Here is a 15924-nt window from a genome sequence, read left to right as displayed (position 1 = left end):
AATAAGGTCAAGTTCACAGGTACCGAGGATTAGAACTTGCATGTGTACTTTCAGGGGACACAGTTCAACCCCTCCCACTGCCCAGCTAGACTGAGACCGCAGGGGCCGGCAGGCATGAAGGCCCGGAGCTCTTCACTGAGAAGCTGTATGCGCCTCCCCACACTTGGACTGAAATGTCCCCACGGTTGTGTTTTCCAGGGTGTTCAGACCTACACCTCTTGGATATGTTGACTCCAACCGAGAGAAAGAGACAAGGATACATCCATGAACTCATTGTCACAGAGGAGAACTATGTCAATGACCTGCAGCTGGTCACGGAGGTAATGGTGCCGGGGGAGGCGGGGGGCACGGGCACGGAGGGTTGGAGAGGAGGGGGGGCTCTGTGAAGGAGGAAGACCTGATTCTCAACATGAGACATTTTCTGATGTGTGGGGAGCGTCTGAATGGTAAATCACAAGGAAGATTCATGCCCAAGAGAAGATGGTTGGACTCTCAGCCATGGTCCTCTGAGTCATCCCTGTAGAGGGGCACACGTGGCTGGTGCCCAGGGCTAGTTGAGTCCAAGAGGGAGGAGACACATGGGCAGGGACTGGGAATCTAGACTCGACTCAGAGAAGCGGCGTAGTCAATGCCACTGAGCAGGTCGCACGGTCGCACGGTCTCCCGGTCTCCCGGCCCTCGGGGCTGGCATCTGAAGCTGGACGCCAGTCCGGCCAGTGTCACAAGGTATTCCTCGTGGCTCACGTTGTCCCTGAGGAAAGTCTGCGGCTGAGGATGAAGATGCTTCCCTTCCCCCAGCCCCTCCCCGTCCCGGATGACACCCCGTTTTCTCTCTCCTCCCTGGTAGCTGTCGCAAGGCCTGGGCCACTCAGTCTGGAAGGAAGGGGAGATGCAGAGTTGGGAATCCCTGCTTTTCCAGAAGGCTTTCGTCCATAGTCACGGGAAGCGGCCGTGTTGGCAAACGGGGGTTTGCCAAGCTAGATGTCAGGGTCACTCTCGACAGCTGGAAAAGTGCTGTGATAGGTTTGAAACTCCTGCCCTCCCCCCTCCCCAGCACCGACCAGCTGTGCAGTCATCTCCTTGGAGATTTATGCCTGGGAAAGTCACTGCCCAGTGGCCCCGTGTTGAATGAGTACAGAAGGCAGGTCTTCGAGGCGGCCGCTCACACCCAGGAAGTGCTGGTGCCCACTCAGATAAGGCGCCTGTCCCTCAAGACCCTTGAGCATCCTAAATACACGATCCTAGATCGGATGTCTAGGATGCGAGTGTCGCCCTTCAATGCGGCACTCCCATGCAGTGGTCTGGCATATGCCAGGTTCAAGGTCAACTGAAGGACGCATGAAGAATAGGGCTCCCAGGGAGCGGCCTGAGACTGGCTGCGTTTATGCCAACCAGAGGCTGTCCTATCTCCAACCTTCAGGAGCTCACCCTGCCTCCAGTGGTAGATAATGACCTCTTGGGAGGTGGGGGCTCCCCACGGGACGGGGTGGGGGGTACTGGGTGAAGAGCTGTGATTTACCCCGATTCGCCCAACCCCACAGGGCTTGGAGCCAGGACAGGCCCCTCTGTCCCCCGAAGCCGGTCCCTATCCCAGCCCAGCCCAGGCTACAAGCCCCCAGCCAGGCTCCCGCTGGAGGCCCCGCTGCCCGGCGGCTGCTGCGGAGCAGAGCTGGGAGCCTGGTGTGCGAGGTGTCCGCTAACCGTTTGCTCTCTGACCCGCTTCGTTTTCCGCACCCGCAGATCTTTCAGAAACCCCTGATGGAGTCTGAGCTGCTGACAGAGAAAGAGGGTGCTATGGTTTTTGTTAACTGGAAGGAGCTGATTATGTGTAATATCAAACTACTGAAGTAAGCCTCCCCCTAACCCCAGCCTTGCTTTGCACCCCCCTGACCCCCGCCCGTGGCTCTCATACACTAGCACCTCCGTGTGGCCTCGTCCGCGTGGCCCCGTGCATGCTGCCCTGTGTGTTTCCTGCCTCTTCCGCTCATTTCCGCTCATTTCTGCTCACAAGCATCGTGGCTCCTTGTGGCCCCGATGCTTTCTGGGGATCCCCCCCACCCCGATCTGTCATTGCAGAGTCCATCGCCACGTTCCTGCTTTCGCTGCGGGTCTAGAGTCTCCAGAGCGCATGGGGCCCCCCCTCCGGGTCCTGGTTCCCTCCCTCCCCAGGGTCTGGGCCAGCTCCCCACGGGCACCCCGCAGACTGCAGGTCCCTGGGGCGCGTGTTGTTCTCTTGGGACGTTCTCAGCTCTGTGGATGGAAAGCGGTTGGAGCATTTGCTGCCCACGGTCAGCGTTTCGTCAGGTGCACGCTCCCAGGAGCCTGCTTGGAGCCCTTGGTGTTTTATTCCCATTTCTGTTTCCAAAGGCGGCTGTAGGGCTGGGAGGCAGGAGACCTGGGTTCAGAGCCCAGCTCCCTGCCCTGCCTCTTTGAGCCTCCGTGTCCCCAGCTGTCAAGTGAGGCGATGGGATTATGTCATCACAAAGGCCCCCTCCAGCTCTAAAAAGAGCCCCCCAGATCTGGGCCCAGCAACCATCCACGCTTTGAAACACAACTTGCTAAGATGGTGGACTAGGTCTGCGCTGGTCCGGCGGGGAGGACGGGCCCCCCTCTGCCGGGCCAAGAGTGCAGGGGAGCCCCAGGGAGCTGGCGTCCCTCCCTGAGCTCTACTCTCCTGTAGCGAGGAAGGGCAGATTTCCTAAGTGTGAGCCCTGGTTGTTAGAGAGTCATTTCAGGTTTCCACTCTCCTGAGTGTGTGTTCGGGCACGGCTAGGGGATGGAGAGAGAGGTAGAGGCAAGGTAGAAATAGGACGTCTGCTTTCTCTGGGTTCTGGAAAGCAAATACTCAGAGATGATGACCGGGGGTGCTTTGAGAAAGTATTTCCATCCTTTGTCCTCGAGCACCATGCTGTGAAAACTTCTGGACCTAACTGTGGGACAGATGGTTGGGCTCACGCCTTGCGCTTTGCCCTGCTGGCTGTGTCTTTGGGCGAGTGACTTATGTTCCCCAGGCCTTGGTGTCCTCGTCTGTAAAATGGGGATGATAACTGTACCTCCTGCATAGGGTGACTATTGGGGCATCTTTAGATGACACGCACCTGGCCTCTATAAGTGCTGGCTTCAGCCCCCTGGCCTTGGAGAAGGGCTGTCGCATCACCTGGGGCAAAGGGGTCTGGTTAAGGCCCGAACCTCTGCATGCTGAACCTGAAGGGTTCCAGCACCTTCTAACTTGTTCTGGGTGGTATCCGTGGGCAGATGAACTCTCGGACCCCTTGTTTCGGGACCTGTAAAGTCGCAGTCTGGTGTTAGCCTTCTGGAGCACGCAGTGTCATTCTGAGAAACTAGGAGGCCAGCCGCGGTCCTGGCGTGCTGTCGGTCACGTCAACCCTACTGGGACAGCCGCCTTCCAGCGTGGTGTCCCTGTGCTCCGGCCCCGTCCTCTGATGACCTGATCAGTTCGTTTGGGTGAACTGTCTAATGTCTGGATATTCTAGATAAAATATTTAACAGGAGCCTCTTGGGGACCTGATTTCTTTTTCTTTTTTTTCTCTTCTCTATATGTTATTATGAAGATTTTTAAACATACAGAAAAATGAAAAGGGTTATAGGGTGAGGACCCATATTGTAGACCAGTCAGGGGACATTTTGCTACACTCCTTTGTTGCATAAACTTAACTTCCTCATGCAAAGGAATCACCCCAACGACAGGGAGATTTTAGGGCGCCTTGCAGGGCGAGAGAGGAATTTCTGTTGGAGAAACAGGACTTACGGCAGGAAAGTCACCTGTGAGCGGTTGCCTGTCTGTTACTCCTGATCCAAGGGCCAGTGACTCCTTGTACTTGGGGTGGGAGTGGGGAGAATATGGGACTTAGGAAGCAGAAAAAGAAGACGTAAATAAAACGAAGGCGAGCTAACGGGACATAGGGGACTTCCTGCTATGGTTGGGGGTTAGAACGGATGATTCGCTCTTACTGGTGAGTGGAGAGCTGTGAAATTTGCTTTTGAGAAGCGGAATAGGGCAGAAAGATCTAGAGCCTTTCCACACTAAGAGTGGGTGCGGGACCCTCAGCGTAGCTGAAGGGACACAGATGAGACGTAGGCCGTGCAAATCCAGGTGCTGGAACTGTTTTTCGTGTTTAATCAACATCCTTTCCTGCCTCCTTACTTGGAGGAAAACGAAGGGGCTTCTCAAAAGAAAAAAAAAAAAGTTCTTCTTAAAGTATTCGACCTCTTTTTAACTTAATTAAGATAGACATAATTTCATTTTGAGCAGAAAACAAAAATAAAGAGTAACAAACCTATCTCAGGGGTAGAGACAGGGTGGGGAGACAGGAAGGAACTTTGGGCAGGGGGAAGGGGAGGGGAGGGGTGCGGGGAAGGGGCAGGAGGCAAAGGCGGGGCAGATGCCAGGAGTGGTGCCAGAGAGAGGAGCCGAGGGCCGTGGGACAGAGGGAAGTCGAGATGGCAGGAGTGGGTTCTGGAGGAAGGACAGGGCCTGCGGGAAGCATCTCGAGCACAGAGGCCGGTCTCGGCCTGGGCCTGTTGTCCCAGGCTCAGGGCTTATAGACTTCAAGCTACTGGGTCACACTGCCTGGGTTTGAGAACGGCCTCTGTCAGTTTCAGCTGTGTGGGTTTGGGCAAGTGTCTCAGTTTCCACGTGCCTCCGGTGTGCCGACAGCCAGGAGGGAGAATAAGCAATGTATGCAGGAAAAGGGTTGGACACTATAGGATGTATTAATGCCTGCCAGGTCTGGCCGGGTGGGCTTCAGGGGGTCGGGAGCACTCATTCATCCTGTAGACAACTGAGCACTCTTTGAAATGTTCATTAGCTGATTGATTACCATGGCAGTCCAAGGCCTTGGCCCAGTAAACCTTCAAATGAGATTATGAACCAACTCACCAAAGGCCAGAGCTGCTGTGACTGAGTCACGTGACCCCTGAGCTTGGTGACATCTTCCTTCAAACCCATTTGGACCCAGTCCTCGTAAGTCCTGTCTGTTCAGAACATCCCAGAAGGGGACCCACCACAGAACCTGACAGGTGCCTGGTCCATAGCTGGGGCCTGACCATAGGCCTGTCCCCTGGCTGGACTGGTTGAATGTGTTCTGGATGAGTTCTTCCAGAACTCAGGTACTGGTTTAGCCTCTTCAAGACAATGGCCATCTGTGTGTGATCTTTCTTCTTTTCCTTGTGTCCTCCATGATTTTTGAAAAGTGTGTGTGTAGAGTGGGTGGTAATTTTATTCCCTTAGAGAAAGATTGTTTTGTTCCTCCTCATACAAAAATGATAGAAAGATGGAATTTCTTCTTGTTTCCATCCATAGCGAGTTTATAACACGGTTATGCAGGGCTCTGTTCCCCCCAAATTGGGGGTGACATCACCCTTGAGCAAATTTCTCCATGTTGGGAGATATTCCATGCCAACCTCCCCATTGAGTGGTGACTGGCCATCCTGAGGGCATCCTGCTGCCACCCCTCACACCAAGCAGCCGGTGCTAACCAGCGCCTCTCCCCACAAGGGTATCTGCTTGAGGTGGAATTACTAATTGTTCAGACCACATAACTTACTGTCCCTCAAATTTCTCTCCTTGACTTGTTTGCCCAGCCCAGGGATTTTTCCTTTAACCAAAAATGTAGGAGAAAGAAGGTAAAGTGTTCTGAAGTTTCCAAAGCCTAATGCTAATATTGCAGAACTTCCTTGGAATTCTTATAGAACCATACCCTTGCCTCAGGGCTTCTCCAACATGGCCGTGAAAGCAGCCAAAGGAATTTATAGTAACAACCTCCCAACCTTATGTTAAAATTGTATATGATACCATTCTGCTCCACCCATCCATCCACCCATCCTTCCATCCACCCATCCATCCATCCAACCATCCACCCGCCCATCCCACCACCAGTCCATCCATCCACCCATCCATCCACCCACCCACCCATCCATCCATCTTTCCATCCATCCATCCACCTGTCCATCCATTCATCCATCCATCCATCCATCTATCCATCCATCCACCCGTCAATCCATCTGTCCATCCATCCATCCATCCATCCATTCATCCATCCATCCATCTATCCATCCACCCATCCGTCCATCCACCCGTCCATCCATCCACCTGTCCATCCATCTGTCTGTCCATCCATCCATCCATCCATCCATCCATCCATCCATCTATCCACCCACCCACCCGTCCGTCCATCCACCCATCCATCCATCCACCCGTTCATCCATCCACCCACCCATCCATCCATCCTCCTGTCCACCCACCTGTCCGTCCATCCATCCACCCACCCGTCCATCTATCTATCCATCCATCCATCCATCCATCCATCCATCCATCCATCTATCCATCTACCATCCCTGGAGGAGGCCTCCTGTGTTGTGGTCCTGCCCGCAGACCACATTGCTCTCCAAGCAGTGTAGAAGCTCAGTGATGTGCCCTGCTAGAGGCCAATGTCAGGAGTTTATATACGGGAGTGGGAGGGTGAGATGCACAGTCCCGGCTCTCACAGCCCTCCATGCTCAGACTGCAGCTGCATCCTGGAACAAACTCTTCTCAGTACCTTCAGTGTCTTCTTAGCTTCCAGGAGATGAACTGGGTTTATTGGTCCATTATCATATAAATAGGCTTCTCTCTTTAGAACTCTGTAATCCAGTCAAGTTCAAATTAGCCACAGCAAGGAAGCAGCGAATGGCACAGATAGTGCAGACAACCATTTATACCTGGCTTTGGTGAACAGAATGGGATTACTTTTCTGTGGCGGTTGACTTACCATCTTAATTATGTTCTGTTTAGTCTGAAAATGAGCCTCCACGTCCACGGGTAACGGTAGCTTCCCTTGGGCGGCGTTGGCCCGCAACAGACTCGGTGCTGGGGCTGTCCGAGCCTGGGGCTCACGCCGCAGATAATCCATAAAGTGAGACATGGATACAGGGATCCGGTCTGAGCTGCAAAATAAATGATATTTATTTCTAAAATAAATAATTCCTATTTCAATATTTAAATAATTTATTTAAATAAATAAATAATTCCTATTTCTCCATAAGAAAGAAAGAATTATTTTTCATGCTGACTTCATTCAGCAAACCTGTGTTTGAGAAGTTGTCATTCCCAAGGACCCGCAAACAGCCATCATGCTGAAGGAAAGGGCCCCCGGTGACACCTCTCTGGAGCACCAGATGTATTTCTTTTCTGGTCCTTGTCTCCCCCAGTAGATCCTGTAGCGGCCCTGGGTTTGTGTCCCTCACACACATTCTGTGTCTGTACAACCTAGAAGTGTGCCCCGTCACTGCCAGCTAGCGTGAAGGCAGGGGGCTCACCTCCCGTGTCCCCTGTGCAGAGCGCTGAGGGTCCGCAAGAAGATGTCAGGGGAGAAGATGCCCGTGAAGATGATCGGCGACATCCTGACGGCCCAGCTGCCGCACATGCAGCCTTACATCCGGTTCTGCAGCTGTCAGCTCAACGGGGCTGCCCTGATCCAGCAGAAGACGGACGAGGCCCCGGACTTCAAGGAGTTTGTCAAAGTAAGGAGTCCGGGCTCAGCCACGCCCTTGCCGCCCGCCAGGGGCTGACATAGGGCAGCTGGATGTGTGACCAGCGAATCCAAGCCTGCAAGCCTATTCTTGCTAAAAACAGCCCACGGGACCGAGGTCGTGGCCGAGCACTAGGGGCCCGCCACGCGCTGGCCGGTGGGGCTTTGACCAAAGGGCAGGGCTTGGAGAGGAGGGGCCAGCCTGCCCCCGGACACTCGGGTCTGTGGTCCGGGTGTTAGTGGGGTTATTTGGACGCAGGTTTAAACTTTCCATCTCATATGTCAGGCCCAGTGGGTCTGGTGGATCTCGGGTGCCCCCTTTCCATTTGGTCTGAGCGTGCCCCCCTTCTTGGCTGCAGAGGGAATGGCCAGGAATCCCGAGGGACCCTTTGTTCCTTTCCCAGTTGGTTCTTGCTGTTGGCCTCGAGCTCTAGGGAGTGTGCGGCATGAGTGTGCGATGCCAAGACCTCTGCTTGGAGGGGATCACAGCGGCCTCAAGAGCCGCGTGTCCCTCAAGGGGCATCTGGGGATGTGGGCACCATGCTGCTGGAGGCCCCAGGCCCTTGGACTTGGCCTTGGCCAGGGCGAGTCCGTGAGGGCCCCACTGGTCCACTCAAACAGCCTCTGTGTCTCCCAGAGAAAAAGACACAGGAACAGAATCAAATAATTTCTGCTCAGCATCCGCTACATTTTGGTGACTAGACCAGCACTAACGGCAGGCTTCTCTTTGTACCTCGTGCATCTGGGAGCAGGCCATTCCCTCCTCCCCAATAATCACGTGTTAGAATCATCATTGTGACATCTCGCCTTGACTGCAGCATCCCACAGGCTTGTTCTTTCCTTTTCTCCTGGTGTTTCTCAACACTAAATGCTTTGATTTGCTAGCCAAGGAATGGGGGCATTCTAAAGTCATTTGAAGGGGAGAAATACTGGTAAGAAGTAGGCCCAGGGTGGTCTAGAGACTGCAGAGCAGATGCTGGGCTACCTGGGTTTTCAGCCAAGGGCTGGTGCTCCCTGAGGCACAAGCAGGATGAATTCATCCCTGGATGCACTTGAACTTGAGGGAAATGCTGACACCAACCAGGGCAGGGGGCTTGTTTCCTCTCCCTCATCACCTCTCCCCGCCTCATCCCTATGGGGTGGGGTGGGGGCATTTGACATGCCTTTGCCATGTATGAGGTGTCCCTGGAATGATGCTGTCCATGCTGGAGCAAGTTCGAGCACTGACATGTCCTGGGACCTGGGGCCTTGGTCATGGCAGCTGCCCGTTTCTAAGGCATTAAACCTGGACAGCGCCTTTGAGAGCTGGGACACCACATAATCCCTGTGCCTTACGGATGGGATCATCTTTGGGGACAGAAGGACTCTTTCCTCCAGTCAAGTTGACAAAAGGGACAGATGGTCTAGCATGGGGACAACCCGCAAGACTTGAGGTTGGAGTCCTTCCCCCGCTCCTGTCCCAGCGCCCTGTCCCCCCCTTCCTGGGGCTCCCACTGGCAGGTGCGGGCTCCGTCTGAACGGGATGACGAGATTCAACCCTTCTGGCCTCACTGGGATGTAAGAGTTTTTATTCTAACTCTACAGCCTCGTGTCTCTTCTTATCCTTGTGATTATTAAGAAGGTCTGGCAGATATCCAGAAGAAATATTCTCTGTAGAGCCAGAAGATCATCTCTGGAAGGGGGGGGACCGTGTGTCCCGGGGAGGGCGTGGGTCTCCAATCTCCATCATCCTGGATTGGGAAAAGAGCTCAGGCCCTTCCAACGCCAGGTTCTTCTGTTCTCATCCACAGAAATGAGACAATGTGGTGGGCCAGGACTGGATGTCCCTGACTGGCTTTGGCAGATTTCTCAAACACATTTAAACAACTCTCTCATTTCAGAGGCTGGCAATGGACCCTCGGTGTAAAGGGATGCCACTCTCTAGTTTCATACTGAAGCCTATGCAACGGGTAACAAGATACCCACTGATCATTAAAAATGTAAGTATCCCTCTTGGCTTTTCAAGCAGAGGAATGTTCTCTCAGTATTTCAGGGATCCGGGGTCATGGGCAAGATCACCGCCAACGCTCCTGGTATTTGTTGTGTAGAATCCTACACCGAGGGGATGTGGAAGCATCTGCTTGGTAACTCAGAAAGAAAAAGCTGTTTATTGAGAAAAGAGCTAATAATATACAGTCTTCAGCTGTGTGACCAAGCCGCTCTTACCTCCTAGGCTGGAAAATGGAAGCTCGGGTCTTTGGATCTTTTCTTTTTTTGAGGTCTAATGCCTTCATGCCTCACTTTCCTCAGCAAGAAGGAGAAAGAAATGTCAGGCCTACCACCTCTCTTCAGAAAGCCATTGTGGAGCCAATACCAAAAGATTAAAAAAAACATGGGGTTTCTGTGTTTCTATCTGTAATATGAGTGAGCCGACCCAAACAGCGTCTGAGCCTGGGAATATATAACCACAAGGGCGCTAGCTCCTGGAGAGAAGCTTTTTTTTTTTTTTAAATATTTTTAAGAATTATTTATTTATTTATTTGACAGAGAGAGAGAGAGAGAGAGAGTGAGAGATCGCACAAGCAGGCAGAGTAGCAGGCAGAGAGAGAGGGAGAAACAGGCTCCCTGCTGAGTTCCAACGTGGGGCTCGATCCCAGCACCTGGGATCATGACCTCAGCCGAAGACAGTCACCCAACCTACTGAGCCACCCAGGGGTCCCAGTGGAGAGAGGGTTTAGATCTGGTTTCCTTTAGTGGAGACTTTAGAAACTCAGGTCTGGGCACTGGTGTTCTCATTGCTGCTGGGGTGTTACTGCCTTTTGGGTCTCTCAGTGGCAGAGTCTGGAAATATGTGTATGTATATTAAATTCATACACACATACTTCCATCTGTGTAAGTATACGCACCTACATTTATATTTCTAGATCAATCCATGCAGATAATGCGTATTAAAACCCTTGAGTTCACACTGATCTTCCTGTTCTAATCTCATACTACGGAGGTGATTCTAGACTCTCCCTTTCTTTACTTACAACTCCTTTTCTGAGAAACCTGCCTCTCATTATCCTCAATATTTTACTTGACTGATTTGCTCAGACCCTTGATAGTAACCCATCTCCCACTACATAAGCCATCTCCTCTGTTCAACCCCAGCTTGGCACCACAAAGTACACTGTGGCCACCTTGGCTGGATTAAATAATTCATTTTGAATCAGGCTTTCAACCTACCACTTCCTCTCTTCCAATCTGACCGTTACTATTTAATTGGCTCAATACTCCCCCCCCCCAATATATTTAATTGTACATTGGAGCTGGAAATGTTCTGGATCTAGCCAATAGGGTGAGGGACAAAAAGAAGGAAAGGATTGTGAGTCATAAATATTAAAAAGGGAAAAAGCAATTATCATTATTTGCAGAAACACGATTGCTGCCCTTTAAAGGACCTGAAAATGAACTGAAAAACAGTGGAACCAAGAAGAGAATTCTTAAAAGGTGGCCAGTTATAAGATACATGTGAAAAACCACAGCAGTACTAAGATGAAATATTGTTTATGATGTTGAGGTGGAGAAATTCTTAGCATGGCAGTGAGAATAGAGACTTAAAAGATTAGACTTGGAGCAACTTGAAAAAAAATTTAATCCTGGAAACAACCTAGATATTAAGTAGAGCAAATAAATTGTGGTAGATCTGTACTCTGAAAATATATTTTTTAAAGATTTTATTTATTTATTGGACACAGAGAGAGAGAGACCACAAGTAGGCAGAGATAGGGGGAAGCAGGCCTCCTGCCGAGTGGAGAGCCTGATGCGGGGCTCCATCCCAGGACCCTGAGATTATGACCTGTGCCCAAGGCAGAGGCCCAACCCACTGAGTCACTCAGGTGCTCCTGAAAATATTTTAAAAAACAGATTTCAGGGGTGCCCAGGTGGCTCAGTCGGTTAAGTGTCTGCCTTCGGCTCAGGTCATGGTCCCAGGGTCCTGGGATCGAGCCCCACGTCAGGCTCCCCCCTCAGCAGCGAGCCTGTTTCTCCCTCTCCCTCTGCTGCTCCCCCTCCCTCTCTTTCTCTGTCAAATAAATAAATAAAATCTTTAAAAAAAGACAGAGAGATTTCTATGTATTAGCATGGAATGACATCCAGAAAATGCCATTTCAGTTAAAAAAAAAGAACCAAAAACCTCCACGAGCAATCTTACAGTGTAGTTCATTCTGTAAAACAGAGGAAAAACTATGTATTTATTATTAAATACACGGAAAGCATCTAAAAGGAGTTCAAGGGATGCCATTTGGCCTGTTGGCATGGTTACCTCTGGGGAGGATAGTGAAAGGGAACTCTCACATTTGCTCTATGTACTTCTGTATTGTTTGGATCTTGCAGATCAAGAATGTGACCGTATACTATTTGCGTAAACATTTTTCTTAAAACTTTCTATGTGACAAAATATCCTGAACAACAATGAAAGGCAAATGATGGTGTAAGCTTGGTAAACGCATTTTAGACCGCAGGTACGTCAGTACTGAAATATACATGGATCACCTATCTTTGTCTATGTATCTATCATATATCGGACAAGGGGATAACATCCACAATATATAAAGAACTCATACAACTCATACAATAGCAAAAAACCAAAAATCTGGTTTAAAAATGGGCAGAGGATATGACCGGGAACTTTTCTAAAAACACAGTGCTTAGAGGTACATGAAAAGATGCTCTTTGTAATTAATCACCAGGGAAATGCAAATCAAAACCACAATGAAGTATCACCTCACACTTGTTAGGATAACTATTATAAAAAAAAGACTAGACGGGAGGCCGGGTGGCTCAGTTGTTGGAGCATCTGCCTTTGGCTCAGATCATGGTCCCAGGGTCCTGGGATGGAGCCCAGCATCAGGCTCCGTGTTCAGCGGGGAACCGGTTTCTCCCTCTCCCTCTGCACCCTGCCTCGCTCGTGCTCTCTCTCGATATTTCTCTCTCTCTCAAATAAATAAATGAAATCTTAAAAAAAAAAAAAAAGACTAGAAATAACAAGCATTGGTAAGGACGTAGAAAAAGGATTCCTTGTCCACTGTTGGTAGGTATAGAAATTGGTGCAGCCAGTACGGAAAACAGATTCTTGAAGAATCTACTATTCCTCTTCTTGGTATTAACCTGAAGAAAATAAGAACACTAATTCAAAAAGATACATGCACCCCCATGTTCATTGCAGGATTATTTACAGTAGACAAGACATGGAAACAACCTGACTGTCCACTGATGGATAAAAATGTGATATATATGTATATCACAATTTTCATTATATATATATAATATATATCAATCACAATATTCCATAATGTATTATATACATACAACATATGTGATATATATATATATATATACACACACATATATATGTTTCAGACATAAAAAATAAACAGTGAAATCTTACCATTTGTGCCAACATGGATAGACCTTGAGGGCATCATGCTAAGTGATAGAACTCAGACACAAATACAAATACCATATGATCTTTCTTATATTCGGCATCTTAAAAACAATTAACTAAAGAAAACCCCCAAGCTCATAGATACAGACAACCGATTAGTGGTTGCCAGAAGCAGGGGTAGAGGGTGGTGTACATGGGTGAACTATTTTTGTTGTTGTTGTTCTTAGTTTAAATAAATTGGAAGAAAAAAACAAAAGCAATACCAAACCAAAACCAAAACAAATGAATTTGCACAAGCCAGCTGTGTGGGCGCCTAGTCTAGAGCTGTAGTCTTTAGACCTGGCTGCCCATTAGAATCATCTGGAGAGCTCTAGAATATTCCTATGCCAGAGTCCCACCCCCAGGGATGTGGTTGGGGATGAGGCATCAGGACTTCCCAGAGGGATCTTAGCTACAGCCAGGGCTGGGAGGGTAGAGCGTGGGGAGAGGGGGGCTTTTGTTGCCGATTGGTGGAGGCAGGACCAGAACAAGCATTTTTCTCGATTTAGGTGCTTCCCTAGGACTTTAAACCAAAGGGTACCTTTGAGGTGAGATATTATTCAAGGTTAGCTCCATTTGAATTATTTGTGTGTGGTCAAGGCCTAGGCAGGTACACCTTCCACATCCTCTGGTGCATTCCCAAACTGGCTCACAACCTTTCTGCATTGCTGCTTTTAATGTCCTCGGAGTCCTTGGAGAATCTGATGGTCATGGCTCTCATTCACTGAGCACCTTCTAAGGCCAGGGACTTTGCGAAGTCAAATCTATCTTTCTCTGTCAAATCATTTAGTCCTCCAGGTGACCTTATAAAGGAAGGGCTATGGGGCATCCCCCCTTCTCATACAAGGAAATTGAGGCTCAGAACATTTAGGAGACTGGCCCATGCGTGGCTGGTTACTGGCAGAGCCCAGATGTTAGTGCAGGAGGTGTAGTCGTTGGCTGGGCATGTTCTACACAGAAAACCGCACCTGTGCTCAGATGCACACCTTAGGGCGCGGTTCCGGAGGTGTGCAGATGCCTGCAGCTTGAGCAGACCTAGGAAAAGAGCCATTTTCTAGGGGAAAATCCCTGAGGGCGCATTATAACCCCGGCTGCAGCCACTGCTGTCCTCAAACCCCGAGTCTAAATAATGTAGCATTCCTCTCCCCGCCTCCCCGCCCGGTGACTCTGCCAACAACTGGGGGGCTGTCTTGCTCCTGTCTTGGCTGCAGCTGGGCGCTCAGAGCGGCAGCTCCCCCCGTGGGCACCCATCCAGAAAGGTGGGTGCCGCGCCCTGCCTCTGCTGGGCCCCCCTGCACTGCCTGAGGCCGCTGTTTGTGTCCTCCGTAGATCCTGGAAAACACCCCCGAAAACCATCCCGACCACAGCCACTTGAAGCACGCCCTGGAGAAAGCGGAAGAGCTGTGCTCGCAGGTGAACGAAGGGGTGCGGGAGAAGGAGAACTCGGACCGGCTGGAGTGGATCCAGGCGCATGTGCAGTGTGAAGGCCTGTCTGAGGTAGCGCCCCGCCCCCCAACCCCAGCCGAGCCCTGGCGGCCAGCCTGGAGGAGGAGGGGGCTGGCAGGATCGTGCGCTGTCCCCTCCGGGCCACCGCGTGCGCCTTCTTTCTCCCCCGGCCTCTGATCCGCCCTCCACCTGTCCACTGACTTCTTTATTTCCGTTTTCCGAAGTTCCGTTCCTGCGCCTTGCTCTTGCACAGGGGGCCCCGCTTTTCATCCATCTGCTAACACACTTTAAACACATCCCCCCATATTCCCAATCAGGTCTTTCCAATTACCCACAGCTCCGGAGACGCTCCTCTGTCACTGCGCACGCCCGCTTCTCTGTCCCTGCGGGAGGGACGGTTCCTTGGAGCTGTCCCCGCGGGACCTCTGCGGTCTTGCCTCCCTAGAGGGCTGCTACCAGCGCTGCGACCCCAAATCAAATGTAGAGGGGTTTGGGGGTCACACTGCTGTGTGAATGGTCTTAGCGGATTTGGGCGAGGGCTGCCTTGTGGTTGCAAATTCTCAGGTATGTTTGTTTGTTTGTTTTCATTCCACTTAGTCCAAGGTCAGAAAGGAGCCCGTCTTCTAGTCCGTCCCTTCTGTGCTTGAGTTTACTTGTTATTCTTCCTCCGGGAGTGAGTTTTTTTGTGTCGGTCTCCGTTAGAGCCCTCCGCTGACGTGGGCCCTCCATACATAGCGGGGTTCCCTCACTCCCCCTGACCTTTGAAGTGGAAGCTCAAGGTCACCAGATTCAAGAGAGATTCTCAGGGCTGAAGCTGGCGTTGGGGTTTGCTTATCTTCCGGGGTACACATTTTCATTCTGTTTTGCGCCTCTACACATTGACTTTTTATATCTTTTTTTTTTTTTTTTTATCAATTTGCTTGCATTTAAAAAGTGCATTTTTATCTTTTACTCAGTTCTGAAAGTTTTCACTGGATGTGTCAGAGCACGTAGTCCACCAGAAACAGAAGTTTTTCTTCTTGTATTTAATTCTTTTCTCGTCACTTACGCTTCCTTCAGTTTCATTGGTTCTCTCTGTTTTCTCTCTCTGCCGCTGCATGGCGCAAACACGTACACACGCACATGCACGCGCCATTCACCAGGGTTTACCAGAATGCCCAGGCAGAATGTGTCCCCCTCGTCCCCTCTCCCCGTGGCTTCTTCCTTCTCCCAGTACTTTGAAGGCAGTCACTCGCCGAGGAAGTCTCCACCACGGGCTCCTCACCTGCCCCACCAGCGTTAGGTGCGCGATAAACAGAGCTGTGGGAACAGCCTCGTGGAAATGCATTTTGGAATTCTGTGTTGATACGCAATCCAGGGGCATTCATTGGTTGGTTGGCTCACTTGTGCTTTCCTCCGTTGGTCCCTCCAATGGACCTTTCTAGAACACCTGCTGGAGGACCATGGCTCAGTACTAAACACCCAGGACAATGAGAATCAGTAAGATGTGACCTCTGCCTTCCC

At 50.7% G+C, this 15924-nt stretch overlaps 1 protein-coding gene across 4 annotated transcripts in view; it reads left to right on the top strand.

Annotated features, from left to right (window-relative positions):
* The window catches only part of ITSN1 (intersectin 1), a 223017-nt gene that overhangs the window by 189083 nt on the left and 18010 nt on the right, over window positions 1–15924 (top strand). For all 4 annotated transcript variants that reach the window (XM_082723504.1, XM_082723503.1, XM_082723499.1 and 1 more), the window contains 5 exons: window positions 199–320; window positions 1741–1847; window positions 7338–7521; window positions 9410–9508; window positions 14305–14472. In XM_082723504.1, coding sequence (XP_082579630.1) covers window positions 199–320; window positions 1741–1847; window positions 7338–7521; window positions 9410–9508; window positions 14305–14472 — 680 coding nt within the window. The remainder of the gene's footprint in view (window positions 1–198; window positions 321–1740; window positions 1848–7337; window positions 7522–9409; window positions 9509–14304; window positions 14473–15924) is intronic.

The sequence above is a fragment of the Mustela nivalis genome (genome assembly GCF_964662115.1).
Source record: "Mustela nivalis genome assembly, chromosome: 1".
Taxonomy (NCBI): domain Eukaryota; kingdom Metazoa; phylum Chordata; class Mammalia; order Carnivora; family Mustelidae; genus Mustela; species Mustela nivalis.
This window is presented reverse-complemented; position numbering and strand designations above follow the sequence as displayed.